This window comes from Mya arenaria, chromosome 6 (genome assembly GCF_026914265.1).
Source record: "Mya arenaria isolate MELC-2E11 chromosome 6, ASM2691426v1".
Classification (NCBI taxonomy): domain Eukaryota; kingdom Metazoa; phylum Mollusca; class Bivalvia; order Myida; family Myidae; genus Mya; species Mya arenaria.
In genome coordinates, this window is record NC_069127.1 from 72,263,413 (window position 1) to 72,289,585 (window position 26,173).

General features: G+C 34.9%; 1 protein-coding gene across 8 annotated transcripts in view; it reads left to right on the forward strand.

The window, feature by feature from the left end:
• The window catches only part of LOC128237068 (phosphatidylinositol-binding clathrin assembly protein LAP-like), a 67,386-nt gene that overhangs the window by 34,086 nt on the left and 7,127 nt on the right, over positions 1–26,173 (forward strand). For 4 of the 8 annotated variants that reach the window (XM_052952257.1, XM_052952258.1, XM_052952259.1 and 1 more), the window contains 9 exons: positions 13,113–13,217; positions 16,622–16,678; positions 17,200–17,268; positions 19,403–19,579; positions 20,449–20,605; positions 21,311–21,428; positions 22,311–22,358; positions 22,550–22,639; positions 24,059–24,225. In XM_052952257.1, coding sequence (XP_052808217.1) covers positions 13,113–13,217; positions 16,622–16,678; positions 17,200–17,268; positions 19,403–19,579; positions 20,449–20,605; positions 21,311–21,428; positions 22,311–22,358; positions 22,550–22,639; positions 24,059–24,184 — 947 coding nt within the window. In that variant the 3' untranslated portion in view covers positions 24,185–24,225. Of the gene's footprint in view, positions 1–13,112; positions 13,218–16,621; positions 16,679–17,199; positions 17,269–19,402; positions 19,580–19,677; positions 19,696–20,448; positions 20,606–21,310; positions 21,429–22,310; positions 22,359–22,549; positions 22,640–24,058; positions 24,226–26,173 lie in introns of all 8 variants that reach the window. The other 4 variants (XM_052952262.1, XM_052952261.1, XM_052952263.1 and 1 more) reach the window with 4 other exon arrangements.

A 26,173-nucleotide genomic window follows, 5' to 3' on the forward strand; every position in this document is an offset into this window, starting at 1 on the left:
ACATGACAGTAAAATGATTAAAAGGCGACAGTATGATGGTGAAAACAAGACAGTACGATGGCGAAAAGGCGACAGTCCCATGTAGAAAACATGACAGTACGAAGGTGAAAACATGACAGTAAAATGGTAAAAATGCAACAGTACAATGGTGAACACAAGACAGTAAGATGGCGAAAAGAAGACAGTCGAATGCTGAAAACATGACAGTACGAAGGTGAAAACATGACAGTACGATGGTGAAAACATGATAGTACGTTGATAAAAACAAGGCAGTATAATGGTGAAAACAAGACTGTACGATGGCGAAAAGGTGACAGTCTTATGCTGAACACATGACAGTACGAAGGTGAAAACATGAGAGTACGATGGTGAAAACAAAATAGTATAATGGCGAAAAGGCGACAGTGCCATGGTGAAAACATGACATTACAAGGTGAAAACATGATAGTGCGTTGGTGAAACATGACAGTACGATGGCAAAAAGGCGACAGTCCCATGATGACAGTACGGTGTTGAAAATGTGACAGTACGAAGGTGAAAACATGACAGTATGATGGTCAAAACGCGACAGTACGATGGTGAAAAGAGGACAGTACGATGTTCAAAACATAACAGTACGATGATGAAAACGCAACAATAAGAAGTTCTTAAAGTGTAAATGTGATGCTAAAAAAAGAAATGAATATAAAAAAGACACAATTTGTTGCATTGTTTTCTTAATCTGATTGGATTGATCTAAAACATATATAATAAAATTCTGAAACGAAAACTTGAAATTTTATGCTGCTGATTATTTATAGTTTACTTACGGTTACAAAATAATAGTAATGCATAGATTGTACCTAAAACATACGTTTGCTGCATTCAATAATACGGAGGTAACGTTCATTTACATAGACACTGCATACTTGTATATCAACGTAATGCACCAGTCAATTGTAACCACGCCCCAACCCCCCCCCCCCCCTCCTCCCAGGTCCGTGGATTAGCGGGGACTTTGACTTTTGGTCCAGCCATGATCCCCGTCCTTCGGGGAAAAACTAGTGGTAAAATCCTCGCAAAATTCCCCCGCACCCAAGTAAAGTTCTTATACACGTTAACATTGGTTCATCTACTTTAAACGCTGGTCCCTATGCTAATTTTGTACAATATTGAAATTATCTTGTCAGCGGCCTCCCGGGGAGCCAATTTATTATCTTGATAATGAATGGAAAACAACAGTTTCTTTAAGATATATATTTCTTCGATCATACTTATTGAAGAATTTATAAAAGTTGTTTATCTGCCAAGCTTTATTCTTACAGAAGAAGATTTGCAATGGAGCAAATCTAAAATGTTAACTGTTAGATAGTCAGTTAAGTTACCGTGTTTCTTTAGACGTCGTATAGACGCCTATTTCATGTGACTATAATATCGATTTTATTTCGGACTTTAATAGTATAATTGGAACAACCGTGTAGTTTAAAACATAGTACATAAATGTAATTAAAGTTCGTATGGCACTTTGTTTTATTGCAAAAGTCCCAATTTTATTATGTCTCTATTCTGTTTGCACTTAACCAAACATTTTTCGGCAAAAAATTAAAAGTCATGTTCTTACATATTTTCGTGTCAATATTTTGAACACCGTTGTTCGTTGCAATGTGACGTACCATTGCTAAAGTTGAATGCTCTTTGGACGTCCAAAGAGCATTCAACTTTAGCAATGGTACGTCACATTGCAACGAATCTGCTGATAACGATGGAAATAATAATGATAACAATAATATTGTTATCATTATTATTTCCATCGTTATCAGCAGATTCGTAATAGTTCTTGTCTTCAATATCATGTTCATTTTGTCATCACCGTTGTCATAATCCTTTTGATTGTTGTCGCAACCATTGACGACGTGGTCGTCTTTGTATTTATGTTTATCGTATATTCATGTCTATATGAATATAACAATGTCAAGATTAAGGTTATGTGTCTGGAACTCTACATTTTAACATCCATATAAAAAAGAACACGTACAGACAGAAGAAACATACGCACGGACATATGGACCGATGGACGAACAAACACGCACGCATACATATAACGTCCTGCATTATCAAGTTGCTATTAATGACCTTCAATGATTAATGCTTTATGATATTGAGCTGTACATAAATTAATTTCAAAAAATTGTGTTGCACATCAAAACGCGTTCGTATAACAATTATAATAATGATGTTAATACTTCCATTAGCTGTGTCTGTGATAAGTTACACGTGTAACATACACATATATCAATATCAATGTTCATGCTTTTAGTCTGAAACTATGAAAGGGAGCATACACCACAAATGGACGCGATCAGACGGATGAAAACAGTTTTATCCTGTTATTGCTTCGATTTAAAATCGACTTCTTTTTTGAAATTACAGACGGAAGGATTGAGTTCTCAATCAAATTCAAGTTCTTACATGTACAAGATATATTGTTTGATATTTACTTAGGTAGCGCCCATTCTAACAGTACCAGTATCAATGCTGTTGAATAAAGAGAAAACAAGTGCATATATAGAGGGAGATGAGTATAATGTACACGTATTGTTAAATAAAATTGTAGATGGTGCTTTTTAACTAAGTAGGGCTGATACAATATAGGGCATAACGAGTTCTGGTTATACACAGCTATAAACAGCTCGGGACTCGAACCCTCAACCCCCTGCTTGCAAGTCAGGTGCTTAACCACTATGAGCTACCTGAAGGGTTGGCATACTTCATATTAACAATAACCTGTGTTCAATTATACTGATAATAAAATATGTTACCTTTGACCATTCATATACATTTGACATTATGCAGTTGCAATGCGATCTGTATGAGACAAGAAATGGGGAAAAGGTTTTTGTTATCCATGCTTATTAGTCATTTGTTTCAGCTTTAGTCACTGTACTGTCAGCTTAGTCAAAAGCTAACATTATTATGATTGAATGTGTTGCCAGATATATATTTTTTCAGTCCAGAGCCTATTTTCATAAGTTTGGACTAGATTGACGCTAAAATCAGTCAATAGTAAAACCTTTGTTTTATTTTACCAGTTAAAACACCCAGTAACATTAGCTTGATGTCAGATATCACCCTTGTAATTGCAAAGCCCATTAGTGTCAAGATCAGTTCAATATTTGTCTTGAAATCCGCAACAGTTGTTCAAGTGCCTATAACTGCTCATCAGCAGGTCATAAAACGAAGCTTCAAGATTGAAGGAAAATGTCTAGAAATTAAGAAATTTGCGGAGGGATATAATTAACCAATAAGCAACAATCCAGAATGTGATTTATCAATATGACTACTAAAATGTGAAATAAAATTGATTTTGACTGAACTGTTTAGGATACACAACTTTGATAGTCTGCATAAATTTTGTTGAACTTTATCAGTTAATTGAAACTAATTCCCACAATATTTAGCTGAAATCAATAATGGATTATCTCGGAATATCTTTATAAAACATTTCTTTGGAAGATGTCATTGATGAAGAAACCAACACGTTAGGAATATCCCTTGAGGAAATGGAAACCTCTTTAAATGCTCAGGTACTTTACATGTTTTACTCAAATATTCTTATATAAATAACTCTACTTATGTAAAGCAGTTAACCTTTATGTCGTAAAGGCAGATTAAAAGCAATGTTTGTATTGAATACACCATGGAATTTATCTTAATGCTCAATTTAGATTAACATTATATTTTATAATGCAACGTAATTCCATTTACTAATATAACGATATTTGATCAAACTGTATTAAGTACATGAATATGTATGATGTATGCTTAACACAGTTAATGGTTTTTTAAGACTATTATAATTATTATAATATTTGACCTTTCAGGATTTGTCAAAGCATATCTTTGAGTTTGATGATGAATTTATCTTCAGCCTAAAGGTAAACTGTTATTTTTTTTTGTTATTTAATAAATGTATACTGCCAGTGACGTTTATAGTTTGTTTGAGTGATTGAGACTCTTAATGTGTGTATTTAGATCAACAATTTTGTTTACATTTTATACACAACTCAATGTCTGCCTACCTCTTCTGATTTCTTTATCAGATGGATGTCAAAAGTTGTATTGTTTCGGAGTATTCATTACCTGTTGTTATCTGTAGAAATCGAAAGGTCATACAGACTTTTACAAAACTTTTATTTGTATGCAATCGAACGGAACGGGTGTTTTTAGCTAATGGCATTATTTCAACTTTAAAATATTTAATTGTTTACTGCGCAATTTACTTTCACTTTTGGTTTTAAGTGTCTGCAGTATGATTGTTGTTTAAGGGTTATTGCTTTTGAACTTTAATAAACACAATAAACAAATCAGTTACACTGACGTTCTCAGACTCGTCATTTTTATTTATTTAAGTACGTCAAAGTTTCAAAAATTACAAAAGAACTATTTCAGTATAAATTCAAGCACATTTCGGCTTTTTATATTTCCAGCGCAGGAGTATGTTTTTGCAATTTGTATTTACTTTACGCATGCGATTTTCTTCGGTTAATCATATACATTAGTATCGGCGCAAAGGCGCTGTTTGATTATATGCACATGGAATTCATGTTAATGGAATGCGCATTATATAATTGTGATATTTTGTTCATTAATGCTCTATAGAGTTTTTATAATTCACCCAATACCGTGATTCAGAGGCATACTTGAAATTAAGAAATGGCTGAGTGTTTGATAATCATAACGATTTGTTCCTGTTTTTCCTGCATTATACCCGGCTAATTCGGTGCCAGACTATTAAGGTTTGAATCCCGGTAGGAAAATACGACTTTGATTTATACGGTCCCTTAATAAAGGCGGTTGGCCTACTTGTTTATGACCCGGGACTCAGTCATTGAGAGGGATAATTGATATAATCGATGGACATTTTCAGTTCAATCGATGTAAAATAGAAAAAAGAAATACTTAGTATCATGAAGCTTTTGTAGTGAAATTCAAAAACACATGATTCAGAAATATTTAGCTCGTATTTATTAAACAAGTATTGCATCCTTGAAAGAGCAATACGAGGAGTATTCTCCCACGTTACAAGCATAACAAGGTGCAGTTATTTATGTTATGCTGTTGATATGTTTTCCTATTGCCCTCTCAGGAATGCAATATTTTTTAATATGTAATTAAATGTGATTCTTCAATTCACAACGTGTATTACATTTACATTCATTAAATGTTATTTGCATGCATTTACTAAACGTGTAAAGGTATACTTTTTTCAATAATTATGTATATATGCACATTTATGAAACCATCATGTTATTACTATTTATTTAGTTATACATTTTTTATAACTGACGTGACTCTTTAAAGGATGTAGGAGCTAATGTTTGCACAATTAAAGCATTCCAGAGATTGACTTTTACAAGTTACACAATAACAAAATGGTTAACATAGGTTATCGGCCTCATGTGTCTGATACATACGGTGGAACATAACTGCCGTCAGATAATCTGTTAACGTCTGCGAGTTGTTCGTGTTAACCACTTAATTATGCGATAATTATCAAGCTATCTAGTTAATAGAAACTGTTCTCTGTAAGATAAATATCACAATACTAAAAACTGGCTTCAAAGTGCTCGGAACTGCCACCTTTTTCCCTTTTAGCAGCATAAACAGATTATCTAGTTATGGTTAGCGAATTCCACTTAATTAGGAACATAATTACCGGCAGATAACATTCGTGTTACGACATATTTATAAATGCATTTTGGCCTTTAGCTTCAACTGGTTATCTAGTAAGTGTTTATGAATTCCATTAAGTAAGTACATTCTAACTGGTTAACAAGATACGATTCATGTTACCAGTTATTGTTTTGATTATTCCATGGATCATTTTCAATGTGCCCATATCAAGCAGTCCTACAGTTTATGCCAGGTTTCTGGATGTTGGTCCATGTTCGAAGCCTCACTTCACAGCTAGGTGTTTATTATGCATGTAATTGAGATAACCAATTTCTGTCAGCAGGGGCCCATTAACCACTCTTCCCTGGTTAGTTTTGGGGTCAGAAGGATATTTATCAGAGAGCATCTTCAGTACGATTTCTGCACTAAAATTCACGATGACTATAGAAAAGCAATTTATATCATTTACTCTAGTTTTAAACTATTTATGAAAATGAAAAAAAAAAACATAATCATTGATTCCATAGCAAAGAAATGAAACAATGAAGTAAATAAAAATATATATTCAGTCTTATCGTTTGATTTAATTTCGAACGGACTAACTTTATACATGGGATTTTTATTTATACTTTTCATTAAGATAACGTTAGCTGTCTACTTACTACAAAAGTATCAATATCAACCCTATTATACCCAATGAAATGTACAATTGAATGAAATGGATATTTAGGTTTTATAAAACATAATAATTTATGTATTACATGTATATCTAACAGTGTCAATAATGCAGTTATAATGAAGTTTGTTATACATGGTTATATTTAAAGAATATGTTTTTCGCAATTTTCACAACAAATGAAAATTAATACTTTCTTTTGCTGCATTTTTGGAACAAGAAAAGAATACTGCAAACTTGATACATTGCATATTTTTCACTTTAGGATGATTACGCGTAATTCAACCGTATTAAATCATAGCAACATTATCCAATTGCTAACAGTCTCATAATTATAAAGTCTAAATTTTGTAAACTCTGAAGTCATCACTTGGATTGAGGTTCGTATGTTTTCAGGTGAAATACTTTGTTGATTAAATTATAATAACTCTGGTTTTACTAAGTGCAGTGGGAAACGTAACCCGAGATGCAAAACGTCCTTACCTAAATAACGCCCGAGGTTTCTGGACTTTAGGTAATATAACCGAGTTTTAAGTAACACAAGTTGGCATATTACCTACAGACGGAATCACAGACAGACGGACGACCAAGGGCAAATCTATATGCCCCACCCCCCATTTTATGGGGGCATAAGATGTAATATTAAAAGAAATGTAATATTTTAACCATTTGCCAAAAAATAAGGTCATATATTGATGTACTTAGATATTCTTATTACTTATAACACAGCTTACAACTTATTTTTTTGTAATCTGAGCACTATATTACCTTGATGTTGAAACTGAACTTTCATAGGTTTCTATTGATACATTGACATTGTGGTCTTTGCTAAAATGCATTTCAAAAAAACATCATTGCCCACTTTTCATGTGAATTATATAAGCCCTCTTTATGTTTGTGTATCTTAGTTTATGTAATTTTCTAGAAAATTCATATCCTAAAATATAGCTTTTGAAACAGCGATTAAAATCTTCTTTACTGACACAGTTAAATCAACGTTTGTTTTCTTTGTAAGATTTCTATTCATAATTTGCATTGTTGTGTGAGAACATTCTTCATTAGAAGAGTGATTAAACATTATACACACTTCATGGAAGCTTTCCATATATATATATATATATATATATATATATATATATATATATATATATATATATATATATATATATATATATATATATATCATATGAGAAATGATCACAACAAAGCAATACTGTATCTTAAACCACTATGTCCGGACTTTTGATATCATACCAGTATATTTGAACGTTATATGACTCCTTTTATTTTAATATAATATTTAAAATTATCCAACTTTTTCTGATCGTTTGCACTCCTACATGCACAGTTGATGTAAATTTTTAATCACAGCAGTCACTGATCTTTTATTACATGTTTCTGTAATACAATGTATGTAGAGCATTTTTCCAGAAATATATATTTTCTCCATATTATTTTCTCTTTGCGAAAAAGCAAAAATATGTGTATATTAAAGCATCTTATAATAGGGTAATAACTTATTAGTAATGCGTTTTGATAAGGGAGATGGAATTCGACTCAAGTCGCACGAGGCGCTTACTGACTGAAATCAATATCTTAAAACATCAACAAAAGTTGAATAAGACATTCCGGATCGACATGTTATTAATATATATATCAATGGTTTAAATCACTTAAAAGATACATGATTTCGTAATAAATGTTACATTCATGACAAACTTGTTTTATGACGTCATTCAAACATTGCACAATGATACTTGATGGACGTCAGTATAGTGGATTTTGGACTACCGTATATAATAATAATAATAATAATAATAATAATAATAATAATGATATACAAAATTTATACAAAATCATTCGGTAATAAAATTATTTTAATAATCAAGATAGCGAAAGTTGAAATACCAAGAAAAACCTCCTAACATAAAATGGCCCAAATCTCAAGAAAGAACAGCTATTACTCTCAAATTAATCAGACAAACAGCTCCCAGCAGGGAAAGGGTCAAGTGGTCAGTTTACATTATGTTAGATTAGTTCCACTGATAAGCCCGAGCATCAGCTTGATGCTCTGTAGCGGCATTAACTGTAGGATTGCAAGTGTTCATAACCTCGTGTATAGTGGTCAATAGGTTTATAAATATATGCCTTTGTGCGGTTAAACTGAAAACTAATTTTCTACAAGGGTTGGAATTTTAATATTTTAGTAAGTACCATTGGCATGTAGATTGCCGTTATCCTAAGGTAGTTGGCGAAAAATAAAAATTAGTCCATTGCGCTCTACAATTCAGAGAAATTGCCTCCCATTTACTCCTCATTTTGAGAAAAAGGCTAATCAGTCCATGAAATCACCATGAAATTGTACCTTTCAATTAATTACCACTTAGTGGGCCATCCTGCTGGACTGTTGAATGTGTGTATTCCCAGATGATCTTTGTTTTGACTGTTTTGACTGATACAGTGTTAAGCTTGTGGTGAGTTTTTGCATCAAAATGATCTTGAGAATGGGGTAAATATTTGCATACATAGAGAAATGGCCTACACTAATTGATAAATTAAAAGTTAAAACTGAAATCACAATGTTTTCTTTACAGTTCTTGAAATTGATAAAGGGACATCTAAGTCTTTTTTTTCGTATGATTTCTTTATCAGCCTAACTGGCGATAGCTTGTGTTCGGTCTTCAATTTTGTCATACGAGGTCGTATTTAAAATGAGTTGACTTGGGCGTGTGGGGATATTCATGACATTTAGTGATAGCTCTTATTATTAAAAATATATAATATCCCACAAATAGAGATCATTCTAAACTGTTTATGTAAGTATAATGGTATACAACAAAATTAATTCTTCAACTTAAGTTCAAGTTAACTGAATCATATGAAATTTAATGAACGACAAAAAAGTTAAAAATAAGCTGTACAGCTCGTTTAAAACATGTGCATTGGAATTGAATACCAGCTGGGCAGTCAGGAGTATTTATAAGACTGTGGCTTATGTGTTGCTTCAGATCATTATCACAGAAATGTTGATAAGCAGTGACCCTGTGTAACCTCTATTAGAATGATAAGTTTGGAAGGCACAAACTCTTGACATTATATTTAATTTTGCACATAAAGAAGTAAAACTGGAAAAAAGTCATGATACAATACTAAAATGACGGTTTAATTCAGGAGTCCGATGAACCATTTGGCTGTTGTTAGTCCAGAGGAACCCACACAGCCACTTCATACATCAACACCAAAGAAACCCATACATGTATGTATTCAACTGCCTGCAAAAATGGGAAAATTTGCTGCAGAAAACTGTCCTTTTTACAATTAAGTTACCCCATTAAGTCATGTATTATTTTTAAAATATAAAGAACAATAAACAAATAGATCATATTTATGCACCGTGTTAAATTTTCATTGCTTAAAAAAAACAGTTCATTGATATGTTATCAATTATAATTATTTTTCAGACAAGTAAAACAGGAAAAGGCAGACCAGTTCATATTTATGCACCGTGTTAAATTTTAATTGCTTGTAAAAAAGTTCATAGATAATGTTTTATCAATTATAATTATTTTTCAAACAAGTAAAACAGGAAAAGGCAGACCAGTTCGGAGGTTATTAAAGCTTAAGAAAACAGGGGAAGTGCAACGTCTACAGCCATGTAGGAGATGATGTTTTCATAGCAATGTATCCCAGAGCCAGATCATCAGGGCTAGAGAAAAAGTATAGACGAAGGATTTCAACTGTAGAGTTGACTGGAAGTTGGAAAAGTTTGAAGAATCCCCGAATTGTTTTGGTTATGTTACCAAACCTTTCAAGATTTAGTTGGTAATATTCCCAGAAATATATTTAACTCTGTCAATAAATGTGAGCTGGTTAAGCTCTGCGATTATGTTAAAGAATCAGTATGTATTCGTAATGTTATTTCTAATAATTATCATTATTATTATTAATTTAGTTCATCCTCTGATACTGCTGCCTTTACGTCAAAATATTTGTGTCTTTAACCATAGCACTAACCATGTACAAGCATTTGATATCAAAAACCTAAGTGTATGTGTTTAGACGATGTTCTGATGTATATGACTTATAAACGTCTGTTCTGTTCTTTTCTGTGTTTTTTTGTTTAAATCATAATATGCAAAAGTCCACACTTGTATTTAAAATAATTATTGTCAAACTGTAAAATTGCAAGAGACATACCTGTAATACTGAAATAACATTCTAGTAGGTTTAAACAACCAGGAATATGTAATCTATGTCTTTCTATCAATCAACACTTATTAGAGTCAAACGTCATGGTCATAACTCATATTCGCCATTAAAATGTTGTCGTATTTACTTATTCCCTTCTAAGAGGACACATTTTATATGCAAATATCTGTTATCATCTGAACACGATTGAACACTATGTCTACTATCCTCACACTTTGAATGGTCATAATCTTTAAACTGCCTTAAAGTCATCCAATGGCAATGACCAATCAGCTGTCATTTAAGTCCATGCATATTTCGATTGTTCAAATAATCCTGACAACATGGCGCTCAGTGGGTGGTGGGGATTAATGTTTGACAAACATCTCTTGTTATAAAATGTTTATATTTTTATTGGAAATATTACCAAACATTTGCGAATATTGCATGTTTTAGAAATGTTTAGAACAATTTTAGTCATACTTTAGATTATTCTGGGAATATTACAAACATGCTGAAAAACCTGCTGTTAATTTTAATACTATGCAATGAAGATTTTGGTAATATTTCCAGAATGTTTCATGTCCTACAGCAGCCCACGTGGAGCTTTTTCTTTTGGATTATTTTATTTCAATTCATCTTTTGATATGCCCAAAAAAGTTTTGGTAATGTTTCCAAATATTTCAAGATAATATAATTGTATTCAGGATGAATTTGAAAACGATAACGGAAAATGTTCGTAATTCATTTTGGGAATATTACCAAATATTTGTGACAATTCTAGTTTAAGAATGATATAGAAAATCTCTCGGCATAATATGGATTATTTTGGGAATGTTCTCAAAAATGTTGAAAAGCCCCAGTTTTCAATACTATACTATGAACTGTTTGGTCCTACATAAACTATTTGTGGAGTTTTCAAAGGCTTTTTGTTGAATTAGTTTGTTTTTAGTTCATCTGGTAATATTCTCAAATAATTTTGGTAATGTTACCAAATATCACGATCAAATTGGTAATATTCCCAGAAAACCTGGATATTTTATTCAGAATCCTAGCAGAAAATGTTCATCATTTATTTTGGGGAATATTACCAAATATTTGTGACTTTTTATCGTTGAAGAATATTTTAGAAAATCTCTCGGCATAGTATTGATTATTTTGGGAATGTTCCCACAAATGTTGAAGTTGGGAATGTTCCCAAAATGTTGAAACCCCCACCACAACTTTCAGTACTATACTACAAAGTGTTTGGAATTATTTTCAAAATGTTTTGGTAATGTTACCAAATTTTCAAGATCAAATTGGTAATATTCCCAGAAAACCTGGACATTATATTCAAATGTTCATCATTTTTTGGGGAATATTACCAAATATTTGTGACTTTTCATAGTCGAAGAATATTTTAGAAAATCTCTCGGCATAGTATGGATTATTTTGGGAATGTTCCCACAAATGTTAAAAACCCCACCACAACTTTCAATACTATTCTACAAAGTGTTTGGAAATATTTTCAAAATGTTTTGGTAATGTTACCAAATTTTCAAGATCAAATTGGTAATATTCCCAGAAAACCTGGACATTATATTCAGAATCCTAGCAGAAAATGTTCAACATTTTTTTGGGAATATTACCAAATATTTGCGACTTTTCATAGTTGAAGAATATTTTAGAAAATCTCTCGGCATAGTATCGATTATTTTGGGAATGTTCCCACAAATGTGTTTGGAAATATTTTCAAAATGTTTTGGTAATGTTACCAAATTTTCAAGATCAAATTGGTAATATTCCCAGAAAACCTGGCATACTATGGATACTTTTGGGAATATTACCAGAAATGTTGAAAACCACACTATAACTCTTCAATACTATACTATGAAGTGTTTGGTAATATTCCCAATGATATTTCTAATCCTACAGAAATGCTTTGAGGACATTACAAAGGGTTTCTGTTGAATAAAAATGTTACCATGCTGAAAAGGGAAAGTTGCGTTTTCCCTTTTCATTTTGCGGTTTGTTTTATCTGTGTATGTATCCACTTAACTCTCAACTGATTTATTGATGGCAGCTGTCTTTTAATCATGAGAAAGAGTAATATTTGCCTGATATTAAAATGAATTTAATACTTACACAAGAGCTAAAATGATTGATTCAGGGAGTACAACATATCACACCCAAGTTTCCAATTCTTAGAATTTTAATTTGCATTGCTTTATGCTTATCTTTTGTTTTAACCTAGAATAATTTAATATGCCAAAATGCATGACTTTACTAACATAGAAGTGCTTGGTCTAAAATAATTGCTGTTTAATTATCCCGGTAGAAAATTATCCCAGGTTACTGACAAAATAAACAAAAATGGTTTATTCCTTTGTTGTTGATTTAAGCCATACAGTTAAAGTTAAATTTGGATTTATTATATAAGCTTTCGAAGTGAAACAATACTGATGGTCATGATATAATCCAGTAGTTTAAAATGTTTTTGTTTTTTAAATTTTAAATGCAGTTATAATCAAATTTATGCCTTTATACCCGTTATTACTACAAAAAGGTCTTTCATTGATGTTAATCTACTTTTCATGTATTTAAACTATTTTAGACAACCCGTTTGTGGAGAACGTGAAGAATGTAATGCAGATGACATCCACAGCAAATGCGTTTGGAGCTCCGGGCTGGGGTGTACAGCCAATGGGTGGAACTAAAGGTACGTTGGATGAGGTATTGCTTGTTTAAATACTGTGAAATCATTAATGTTCGTGGGGCATTATTGTTCGTGGTTTTCGTGGGTTGGGTGATCCACGAATTCAAGATCCCACGAAATATAAACCCTTTATTCACTTTTAAAATTGCCTTGTTAAGTACATACTCTAGTATATTCTTTACAGAGGTCGCAGAATACAGTTTTAAAACCTGTCTCACTGTATAACTTACGATCATTATTCTGTTAATATATTACAACTGCCTTTAACAAATAATGAACCAAATCAATTAAATGTGTTTTATGCAGCAAATGACAGTTATAAGCACGTGTTTAAACGTGTGCTGCTCATGAAAATCTCCAAGTTTACAAGATGTGCGTGATGAGTGTCCAAACTCGATTTTTTTATTTAATAAAATAATTAATCGATTACTAGTATATTGAAGGTTACTAAGCACCGAACGTGACAATATACGCATCTTTTCGGTGTTTTCACAGTTTGCAAATTTCTTAATTGGCATTCAATGGCTTCCCCTATCTGTAAGATCTGTTTATGATCAGGGTACATCTTATTTTATTACCTTTATTCCCAATTAAATCGATAAGTGACATGGGTATATGCACTAATTGGCATGTCGTACCACATTAGCGAGTGGCATAAACCGAGTGACGTAGAAGACGGAAATCACGGACCAGCGCGTGGATATTATGCAGACGATCTAGGACGATCGCATCTTCGATTTTTATTTTTATTTTCAAAAATGAAAATCCACGAATTCAAGTACCCACGAAATTGTTTTTTTTCGGCAAACCACGAAATTTCATGCCCACGAACATTAATGATTTCACAGTAGTTGATCAGTTTCCTGTTGTCTTTTAACTCACTTACCAATTATAGGATTCCACTTTATTATTTTTTTAAGCTGCCAATGAAATCAAATACCTTTAAACCAGATTAGGTTAATAAATAATGCAATCAATGCCCGAAAATCAAACTCGCATAATGGTCCTGTTCTGGTTGGCTATCTGCTGTCACAAATGTAGTGTAGTTAGCTTACCTTAAACCATGGAAACAGTGTACAAGAAATATAAACAGTTTAAACAGAGGTTCTTTTATATTGAATAATTTGGGAACCGGCCACATGTATTTGGAAACAACATATTTTATGATTTAAAATTCTTTCTGAAGCAATGAATCATAGTCTTACAAATAGAAAAGGATACCAATTTATAGTTACGGTACCAAGAAAATCAGGGCTTAACAGAAGAGTCTTAGTCTCCTAAACATTGGCACGGAAACCATAGATATTTATGCCCCCCTTCGAAGAAGAGGGGTATATTGATTTGCACAGGCATGTCGGTATGTCGGTCGGTCGGTCGGTCCGTCCGTCGGTAGACCAAAGCTTGTCCGAGTGATAACTCAACAATTCCTAGACGTATGATCATCAAACTTCACATGAAGGTTGGGCCTGACCAGTAGATGACCCCTATTGATTTTGGGGATCATCGGGTCAAAGGTCAAGGTCACAGTGACCTTTAATGGTAAAATAATTTTAAAGCTTGTCCGAGTGATAACTCAACAATGCCTGCACCCATGGCCCTCAAACTTGACATGGAGGTTGGGCCTGACCAGGAGATGACCCCTATTGTTTTTGGGGGTCATCATACCAAAGGGCAAGGTCACAGTGACCTTGAATGGTAAAAGGTTGTCCGAGTGATAACGTGACAATGCCTGCACCCATGGCCCTCAAACTTGACTTGGAGGTTGGGCCTGAGCAGTAGATGACCCCTATTGTTTTTGGGGGTCATTGGGCCAAAGGTCAAGGTCACAGTGACCTTGAATGGTAAAAGGTTGTCTGATTGATAACTCAACAATGCCTGCACCCATGGCCCTCAAACTTGACTTGGAGAATTGGCCTGACCAGGAGATGACCCCTATGGTTTTTGGGGGTCATCTGGCCAAAGGTCAAGGTCACAGTGACCTGGAATGGTAAAAGGTTGTCCGAGTGATAACTCGACAATGCCTGCACCCATGGCCCTCAAACTTGACTTGGAGATTGGGCCTGGCCAGAAGATGGTCCCTATTGATTTAAGGGGTCATTGGGCCAAAGGTCAAGGTCACAGTGACCTGGAATGGTAAAAGGTTATCCGAGTGATAACTTGACAATGGCTGCACCCATGGCCCTCAAACTTGATTTGGAGGTTGAGCCCGGCCAGAAGATTGTCCCTATTAATTTTAGGGGTCATTGGGCCAAAGGTCAAGGTCACAGTGACCTTGAATGATAAAAAGTTGTCCAAGTGATAACTCAACAATGCCTGCACCCATGGCCCTCAAACTTGACATGGATGTTGGGCCCGACCAGTAGATGGCCCCTATTGATTTTAGGGGTCAAAGGTCAAGGTCACAGTGACCTTGAAAGCAAACTCGACAATTCTTGGACCTATGGTCATCAAACTTGACATGAAGGTTGGGCCTGCCCAGTAGATGACCCCAATCAACTTTGGGGGTCATCAGGCCAAGGTCAATGTCACAGTAACCTTTAACGCAAAAGAGTTAACAAATCTTCCCCCACTGATATCTCAACAATGCCTGAACCTATGATCATTAAACTTGACATGGATGTTAAGCCTGACCAGTAGATCACCCTTATTGATTTAGGATTCATAGAGCCAAAGGTCAAAGTCACAGTGATCTTGAATGGTAAAAGGTTGTCCGAGTGATAACTCAACAATGCCTGAACCCATGGCCTTCAAACTTAACTTGGAGTTGCATCTGACTTGTAGATGACCCCTTATGATTTAAGTGGTCATCGGGTCAAAGGTCAAGGTCACAGTGACCTTGAACAAAAAAAACTTGTCTTGTGATAACTTGACAATGCCTGCACCCATGGCCCTCAAACTTGACATTTAGGTTTCTGGTGACCAGCTGATGACTCTGGATTTTGAGTTCATAGAGTCATAGGTCATGACGGTCATAACACACTTTATCCTCACACTTTAATGGTCATAATCTTAAAACAGCAACAAATCAGCTGTCATTTCAGTCCATGCATATTTCATTCAATTGTCCATATAATCCTGACAACATGGTGCTCAGGGGGGGCATAATGTTTGACAAACATCTCTTGTTTAGCTTGAGAGACTGTCTAACTCTTGGTTCAGGCAAAAAGACAGTAACAATGAATTAGATCTTGGATCTGAAAGTACTCTAGTGTGTTTATGAAAACTGTTTTGAAGCTACTTAGTTTCAAATATTTGTTGTTGTTTTTTGACAAAGATTTTTTCTTAATGTGCTGGTCTCCTTAAATTTTGACTCAGACTCCCAAAATAGTAAGACATACTACTGAGCAAAATCAGATAATGTCTAACACTGATACTGTTGTTTAAAAGGTATGTTTCTCACATTTAAGGAGGATTCAATGATCCTGGCTTTGCTGCTTTCTCCAATGGCACAGGAGGACCAACCAGTAAGTAGCCAATCAGAATGCAGTAGGTGGTCTCATGGTGTGTAACATGGAATAGTCACATGGTATTGCTAGCTTTTGATTGGTTGTATCTTTACCTGCAACTTCCTGTACCATCTGTCTCATAACTGTGATGTGCTATTCTAATCTAACATTCTTTTGGTGGTTGGAAAATATCTATAGATCCATTTAATTAACCATGCCCATCTCTGATATCATACTTACAAAAATGGCACAGATGAATGACTGTTGATCTTAAGAATGTTTATTAGAATTCAATTTTATTATTAAAAAATACTTTTTGTGAAGTTTTTCATCTGGGTCAATAAAAAAGCTCTGCCCAATTGATTTCTACATTTATGTTTTGAAAATAAATAAAGGACCAATATTTGATGTACATAAAATAGAGTTAGAATTATCAAAACAATCACTGAAAAGACATTTGAAATTTAACAGTAGTAATTGGGCAGTGTTGTTCTATCTTCTAACAAATTGCCATGGTTACATGTATGTTTGGTTACTAGTGGCAACCCTGGACCTCTCTACTACCACGACCAGTGCTCTAAGCCCCTCGCCAACCACTGCTTCTACAGGTATACAAAGTTGTTGTTCCCCAAGTTTATAGCCCTGCCGGACACATAGTTCTGTTTTCATGTTTCTGACTTGGCTTTTAGAGAATGTGCCATTTCAATTCTTTGTCTATGTTCTACATAATCTCTCTCTGATTTCTTTAGCTTTAATATCTGTTAATATGTGAGTTTATTTCAATGAATAAGGAACTTTGACATACTGCTGTTTTAATGGTGTTTGTCAGCTTTGAACTGATATTTACAAAACATACTTTATTGGTTCTCACAGTCACCAAAACAGTGACTAGTCACTGAAACAGTGACATCAGCTATAGTTGCTGTTATAGTCATTGAAATTGTGTAAATATCTATTTTTGCTGCTTAAGTCACTGAACAAGTGACCTTTGACCCATATGAGGCCCTGGTTGGTCTGTCAGGCCCTGATCCCCCTGTGTATTCTGGATCCCCAGGGTATGGGCAGGGAGGGGAGGGGCTTGGTGGGGGCCTGTTCAGTACCACGCCCACTATTGAGGAGCCCATGCAAGGTTTGCTTCATGTGGACACTTTACAAGACAGTTCTGGGACCCATTTCAATAATGGATCTTAGTCGTAACTTCAAATTTATTATATATGAATATGATTTTTTTGTAATTCCGCAACTTTTGTGTTTTTAAGTTCATTTAACTCAAACATGTAGCAAAGTTATGAAATTTTCACATTAAGATAATTTGAATTGTATGAATAAAATCGACTGAGATCTGTATTGAAACGACCCCCTGGCTCTTTGCTGGTTAATTTGTGTAGTTTGTGAGACGGATAGAATTTAGATGTAGCACAAGGAAACATTCTCAAATCTTGTTAACGATAAATTATGTTAAAGCTATGTTCTTAAATGAAAGAAAAATCGTAAAAAACTGTCTTGTGAAGTGATTGTTAGCCGTTTTTTGGTTCTGTTTCTAATCTTTAAACTTTCGTTCTTTAGACATTAAAACACTCGTTAGCGTTAACTTATGGTTTGAATTAGACATGCAAATCTTTATTGATATGATGTACCGGTTTATATATTATATATGTATGTATCATTGCACCATTTTACTAGTATTTGAGATCTTTAAAAATTAACACTATTTGTTTTGTCTTGTGTTAATTTACTTTAGATTATAGTATTCAAATGAATGTAGTTGAATTGTATAGATAGTTATAGAAGGGACATATATTGATCTCTCTGAATATCAGACTTGCACAATGAAGTAAGAGATTTTTGAATAATCATGGTAAAAGTCTTTGCAAAGATAAGAAATAAATGACTTTTGAACTCATTTTCACTTTAATACAGTAGCACTGATACTTGTGTTTAACTGCAATAAAACCAAAAGTACATGTATATAATGCCATGTTATCGATAAGGATCCATTGGTAAATGGATGTAATGGTTTTTTAGTCTGTTGACCATTTTATTGTGTAGGATTTTAAGACTATGACGTTTGATATCAGGGCTTTCAAACATACATTTGCTTTATTGATTTATTGGGTATTTTGGATAAATTGCATTTCAAGAAGTTTTTCTAAAGAATTCATGATATCTCTAAAATATCTTTCGAAAGGTGTGTACAAGTAAGACCATGCATTGCACATTTTGTATGCTATACTATTCTGTCACACAAATGCCATTACGAAAGTATATTTACTTTACCGTAAATGACTGGGTATTAGACACACTTTTTTCACTCAGAATTTGATGTAAAAAAAATGCCTGCGTATAATATCCAGAAACAAATGGTCACAATCAGTTCTTTTAAGTGCCTTTCCTTACATAAAACGAATTAAAATGAAACACATTTTGCATTATCATTGTATGGTTTTAAAGATAACCATCGCCATTTTCACGAAAATATTTTTCGTCACTGTCAACAAACATGGTGGCCGAAATTGACAGACGTTTTAGACATATTTTCTATGCGTCCTTTAACCCAAAACATAGATTAAACGTTTTTTTTTCTAAGATTTTTCACGGATTTTTTTGTCCGCGTCTAATACCCGCTATCGTCTTATACCCAGTCATTTACGGTAAGTATATCTGGGGATATGTGCCTCATACCGTACTTTTTAAATGTTTTTCAGTATTGATAACTTATAAATGCATGAATAAAATCTGTAGGTCGTCAGAGCCCCGCCATACGGAGCATTAGCCCGGCAGTGCGCAGTTCAAGCCCAGCCATGGATGTGTTTTCTAGCGACCCCTTCCAGGGTGCCACAGGGGGACAGCAGGTGGCCCCTAACCTTGACCTTTTCCCTACCACTGGCCCCTTTGCAGCCTCGGATAGTGACACGACAGGTCCCTGATGTAGTCTCGGTGTTGTGCCTGGGTGCCATGTTGTCTTTTGCCTTTTTTTGCTTTTGATTTTATGATTATTTTTTCTATTTTTGTTTCAGAAATCAGCGATTTTTGTGGTGATTGGATATTTTTTGCAATAATTTCTTCAAAACACTTAGTTACTTGCGTGTTTATATTGGTTGACTTGTGAGCTGTGTTGATTGCAACTTCTTGGTATAATATACATGTAGTTGTTTTTGTTGAATATATCACTGCTTCTTCTGGGTATTTCAGAGTAATCTTATTACAAACTCGCTTTGTTTTATGCTTTTTTAACTTAAGTTCCCTGTATTGTATCACTGTGTTCTTTGGTCTTGCAGTCATCGAAGTTAGACTTCTGGATGTACAATCTCATATTCTTACACTACCTCTATTGCGCTACTGTTTGCAATAGCATGCAGAATATGACCAAGACAGGAAAGCATTTGATAATCGCAGGGCTTGCTAGCTTGTGATAATTTTGACATCTGCTGTCATGCAATATTTATCGGCAGCTGTATAACTATCAAACCATAATCAATTAATCATGTAATATTGCTGCTTTAAAACACATCATGTATATAACTATGTCCATGGTGTTTGAAACGCAAGAACAACCTTTGAGGACATTTGTTTGATGCTATTATAAGTGTTCTGTAGAACAGTTAAGTTGTTATGAATGCAGATACATCTCAAACAAAAACCATACATGCAAAAAAACTTCAGTTTATCTCATTTTTTGATAGTGCCATGAAACCACATATGGAATATATTCATAGAACTTGCAACAACCAACATGTTATCCTCACATAATAAAAAGCATTTGTTAATTTCTGTATTCTGTGTATCAGGTTTTGATGCATTTGGAGAGATCATGCAACCCTCATCTAAACAGTCACAAACCATGTCTAGTCAGCCCCAGTCCGCCCCCGTGTCAAGGGATCTGGACTCCAGCCTTGCGGCACTAGCAGGCAATATCGGCATCAATGGAGCCAGCAGTGTAAAAAAGTAGGTGGAGAACTGATCCATTCTTCTGATATTTACACTCCACAAAAACAGCATTTAAATGTATAATTGTTACTATAATGATTGATACTTACAATACAGACATTTCAGTGGATAATCCAGTTTACCTCTCATGTCAGCATGAATGATTAAGGCCTGCAATTGACATGCTTATTTTTCAAAGTGGCTACAATTCATGCCTATGAGCTTTAACATGGCTGTGAGAAGAAAACTATGGGCTCATTTGTTTTAATGAGCGAATGACAAAATATCGTAAGATCACAATTCGCAATTGGATACAAAGTGACTGTCAGAAATGAAATTCAAAAATGAGTGGTAAAATCTGTCAGAAAAAGTCTAGTGTAATATTTTCAATCTTTTTGTTTCAAAATTATCTCCTTACAACTATTGATAAAGAATGCAAGGAATTGATCATACCGCATGACCATTGATAAAATGGCCCCTATGTTCCTGCACCATGTCACCTGTAGGATGAAAATAAAGTTTAGCTACTAAAACATGGTCAATGCAACAGGTGCTCTACTCACTCTTTGTATCTTCTGAATACCAATTGAAGAAAACTGCTAAATTTTTTGGTTTGATTAAAGTTAGCTTTATTGTTTATTGATAGGCAAATATGTATCCTTAAAGAAATTATAACAAATCAAATGATACATTTGTGAGTTCACGACCATATATGTCTTACAGGACAGAGCACCAGTGGCAGCCTAAGGGCGAGCAGAGGAAGACTGGAGGGGCCAACTGGAACCCGGGCATGGCCCAGCCGGTCTCTACTTGGTCCCAGCCATCATTCACTACACAACAGGTACATACTCATGATGATAAAAGGGTAAAACTATTTGCCAATGGAGTGTTGACACGCAATGAATTTACCAGCAGTAAGTGGAACATTCACCTGCTAACAAAATATTTACATAACTTGATGCACCTATGGACCAACAATCTATGATTTATTAGTTATGTTAAATTGTATACATGAAGTATGCAGATAATCTGTTTGGGTCCTTTCATTTTTAATTTAGAGAACATACAGCTGATTTGCCTGGCCCCACTTATTGGGGGGGGGGGATATAGATTTGCCTTTGTCCATCTGTCCGTCCATCTGTCTGCGTAAGTATTAAGCAAACTTGTGTCATTCCAAACTCAAATCCATTTGACCTAGAGTATTGAAATTTTAGAGGAATGTTCTTGAGATGATGAATTTGTGCACCTGGGAATTCGTTTGCAGATGCACATAGTAAGGGGAGAGTTATGGCCCTCCAAAATGGCTGTTTCGAATTATGCTCGATGATGGTGGTAGTAACAGTTCTATTAACATGTTTTAAAAATGATTGACTAAATAAATTTCTATGGATTGAAATGAGTTAGAACTGGTGTGAACATTTCCTGTGTCACGAGGGGCAAGTGGGTGCATCCATTTCCTATGGACACAATTCTAGTGTTTTATCAGACACACTTGACTCTATCTTCTGTAGATACTAGTAGTGAATTACTACATGCAGAAAGAACACTAACAATGGTTCAACTGTATTGTGATCATATGGGATCTTATTCAGGTATAGATATGAAGAATTCTTTTATTATTTTAATCATACATGATGTCTTATACATGTATAAATATGAAGATTGCTTTTGTATTGTTATCATATCAGATGTCTAATACATGTATATCTGTCCCCAATTTCAGGTTCCAATGATGGCAGGATACGGTCAGCCTGGAATGCAGCCAATGATGGTAAATATTTGGACATAAAAGCCTAGGGACATTAGATGAAAAATAATCTAGCCCGTATACTCACACTGAAATAAGTCATCCAGGCATAGGTACAACGGACTAATTACTATCATTTATGATCTAAAATTGATTAAAATTGTCTGAGAAATGTATTTCCCAGTAACTATAATCCCTGTTTCGTGTTTTTACAGCAGCCTGGTATGGCGCCCATGGGAGGAATGCAAATGATGGGAATGGCCCCGATGTCTGGAGGGGTCCCCATGACCACGATGCCACAAATGGTAACAGCCTAGACACAATTAAGCACAGTTTTAGTACCCCCCTCGCAGTTCTAAACCATCACCACAATGCCACAAATAGCGTATTAATGTTAACAAATAGTAACAATGAAGGTTTTTGCTGTGTTTCAGGACAATGACACAAAGCAGTATATCTTGATACAAACAGTATTCTTACTTGCAATTTCTCTTCTGTTACAAAAATAAGATATCTAAACCATTCTATGATTAAACTTAATTTTCTTTTATGAAATGTTTGCATATACATGTTCCCTCATGCATTTATTATAAGCAATATTGTATGAGTAACAAAATAAATGTTATACACATTAATCTCAAGTCAAGTCAAGTCAACAGTTTATTGAGTAATTAAAGGCCACTGGCCCAAAATACATAATATACGAGAAAGGCAAGAGTTGTGTCAGGGTAATTAATCGATACAAGCAAAGTGTAAATAAAAATCATGATTACTTCCCCTTAACCATTAATGTTTAGGAGATGGTATACATAATAAGCTAGTGTTCGTAAATCTTCAGATTGATTTGTGTTTAATAACCTATAAAAATCTTCTAATTCAGTACCGTTAGAATACCAATTAAATAAATATTGTGTTCGTATATCATTAAAATTACAACATATAAAGAATGCATGGTATTCAAAGTCTAAAACAAAAATGTTAATATTATCTAAACAAAACCGACAAACGCGTTCTTCTCTTGGGATATTATGATGCCTACCAGTTTCAATGAACAATTTATGATTTGAACATCTAAATTTGCTAAAAGCTATTTTGTGTTTGTAAGGTATGTCTAAAGATAAATAACGTTCCACATTAAGCAAAGTTTTGTATTCTTTATAATGAAAACACCGACTGGAACTGTTAATAGAATCGTGCCAGTTTTGGTTGAAATAATCAATAATTCTCCGTTTAAAAACACTGATAAATATAGATATATCGCCAACATCTTGAGATATCCAGATATAACCGAAGTCATACATAAAAAGCATATGCTTAATATAAGTTGCCCAGCAAGTGCGTCCAACTTCATCCAACGACTTGAGCATTAAGTAACATTGTTTAGGGTATCTATCATTAGAAAGTTGTAATAATTTGCGATAATATCTAATACAATTAGAAAAATAATTTATACATAAAGGCAATCTTCCACATTCACCAAGAATCATACATGTATTAGTGCTTTTATTAACACCAATATGCTTCCTACAGAAATCGTTTTGTACATATTCAATCTTAGGACAGAATGTATAGCTCCAAATCTGGGACCCATAACATAGAATAGGTTTTATCATAGTGTCAAACATTTCAAACAGTTCTTTTGTTGGAAAATAACCAAAAGGTTTCTGGTAACGTTTAATAGCAAAGAGATCTGTGTATACTGTACCTCCACATTGTATTTGTAGATGGGTATGGGCCAGCCAATGTACATGGGTATGCGACCTGGTATGGCTCCTATGGGAATGCCCATGGCTCAGCCCCGACCTCCCATAACACAGACCCAGCCAAACGACCCATTTGGCGCCTTGTGAGACCAGCCATGCATGAATGTGTGATCTGTGTGTGATATTTGGTGAGTATGGAAGGGTTATCCTTGTTGTATAGTCCTGATTGAATGACATGAGCCATGAGAATGCAGGGATGTGATCTGTCTGCGGAATATTATTGGTTAGCCTGCTTGCAATGAGTGAGATATACTGGTCACAATGTGGGTTCCATGTATGTCCATCTGTCTGAACTGAACTTTGTCCGGGCCATATCTTGACCATGCATAATACGAATCTATGAAGGCTCAGCATGATTAGGTGGCAGGTCGGGCAAAGACCATGGGTTGTTTCTCAAAGGTCAAGATCACGCTTGGAAGTTAAAAGTTGAAATGATCCTTGTTCGGATCGGACTATATCTTGACCTTGCATTATAGGATTTTCAAAAAACTTGCCATGGAGGTTCACCATGATAAGGCAGCATGTTGCACCAAGATCTGTACCTCAAGCTTATTGGTCAAAGGTTTAAACAAACCTTGTCCAGACTATTTCTTGACCATGCATTAATATAGGATTTTCAGAAAACTTGCAATGAAAGTTCACCTTGATGAGGCAGTATATCGCGCACAAGAGCCAGATCTGTACCTCAAGGCCACAGTTAAAGGTTTAATGTTTAATTGAGTACTGTTGATAGGACAGGTCCTTCAACGGGTTCCCCATGTCGCCATTTGGTGTCTAGTTTTTTTAACTGATAAAAAAAGATAGCAGGTTGCTTTTGGTTGTTACTTATTTGTTGTGAGTTTTGACACTCCAGTTTGCTTCAAAGTGGAACTAAAAAGGCTTTTTATGCCCCCGAAGGTGGGCATATTAAAATCGCACCGTCCGTCCGTCCGTCCGTCCATCCGTCCGGCTCTATAACTTTCCCTTGTATAGACAGATTTTAAAATAACTTGCCACATGTGTTCCACATACCAAGACGACGTGTGGCGTGCAAAACTCGTGTCCCTACCTCAAAGGTCAAGGTCACACTTAGTGTTTATTCACAATGGAGTGCTGCATATAAGGACATAGAGTATAGGTTGTCGTGTCCGGGTTGTAACTTCTCTTGTATGGACAGATTTTAAAATAACTTGCCACATGTGTTCCACATACCAAGACGACGTGTCGCATGCAAGACCCGTGTCCCTACCTCAAAGGTCAAGGTCACACTTAGTGTTTATTAACAATGGAGTGCTGCATATAAGGACATAGAGTATAGGTTGTCGTGTCCGGGCTGTAACTTTCCCTTGTATGGACAGATTTTAAAATAACTTGCCAAATGTGTTCCACATTCCAAGACGACGTGTCGCGTGCAAGACCTGTGTCCCTACCTCAAAGGTCAAGGTCACACTTAGTGTTTATTCACAATGGAGTGCTGCATATAAGGACATAGAGTATAGGTTGTCGTGTCCGGGCTGTAACTTTCCCTTGTATGGACAGATTTTAAAATAACTTGCCAAATGTGTTCCACATACCAAGACGACGTGTCGCGTGCAAGACCTGTGTCCCTACCTCAAAGGTCAAGGTCACACTTAGTGTTTATTCACAATGGAGTGCTGCATATAAGGACATAGAGTATAGGTTGTTGTGTCCGGGCTGTAACTTTCCCTTGTATGGACAGATTTTAAAATAACTTGCCACATATGTTCGGCATACCAAGAGGACGTGTCGCGTGCAAGACCCGTGTCCCTACCTCTTAGGTCGAGGTCACACTTAGGTGTTTATTCACAATGGAATGCTGCATATAAGGACATAGAGTATAGGTTGTCGTGTCCGGGCTGTAACTTTCCCTTGTATGGACAGATTTTAAAATTACTTGCCACATGTGTTCAGCATACCAAGATGACGTGTTGCGTGCAATAACCGTGTCCCTACCTCCATGGTCAAGGTCACACTTAGGTGTTTATTCACAATGGAATGCTGCCTATAAGGACATAGAGTATAGGTTGTCGTGTCCGGGCTGTAACTTTCTCTTGTATGGACAGATTTTAAAATAAC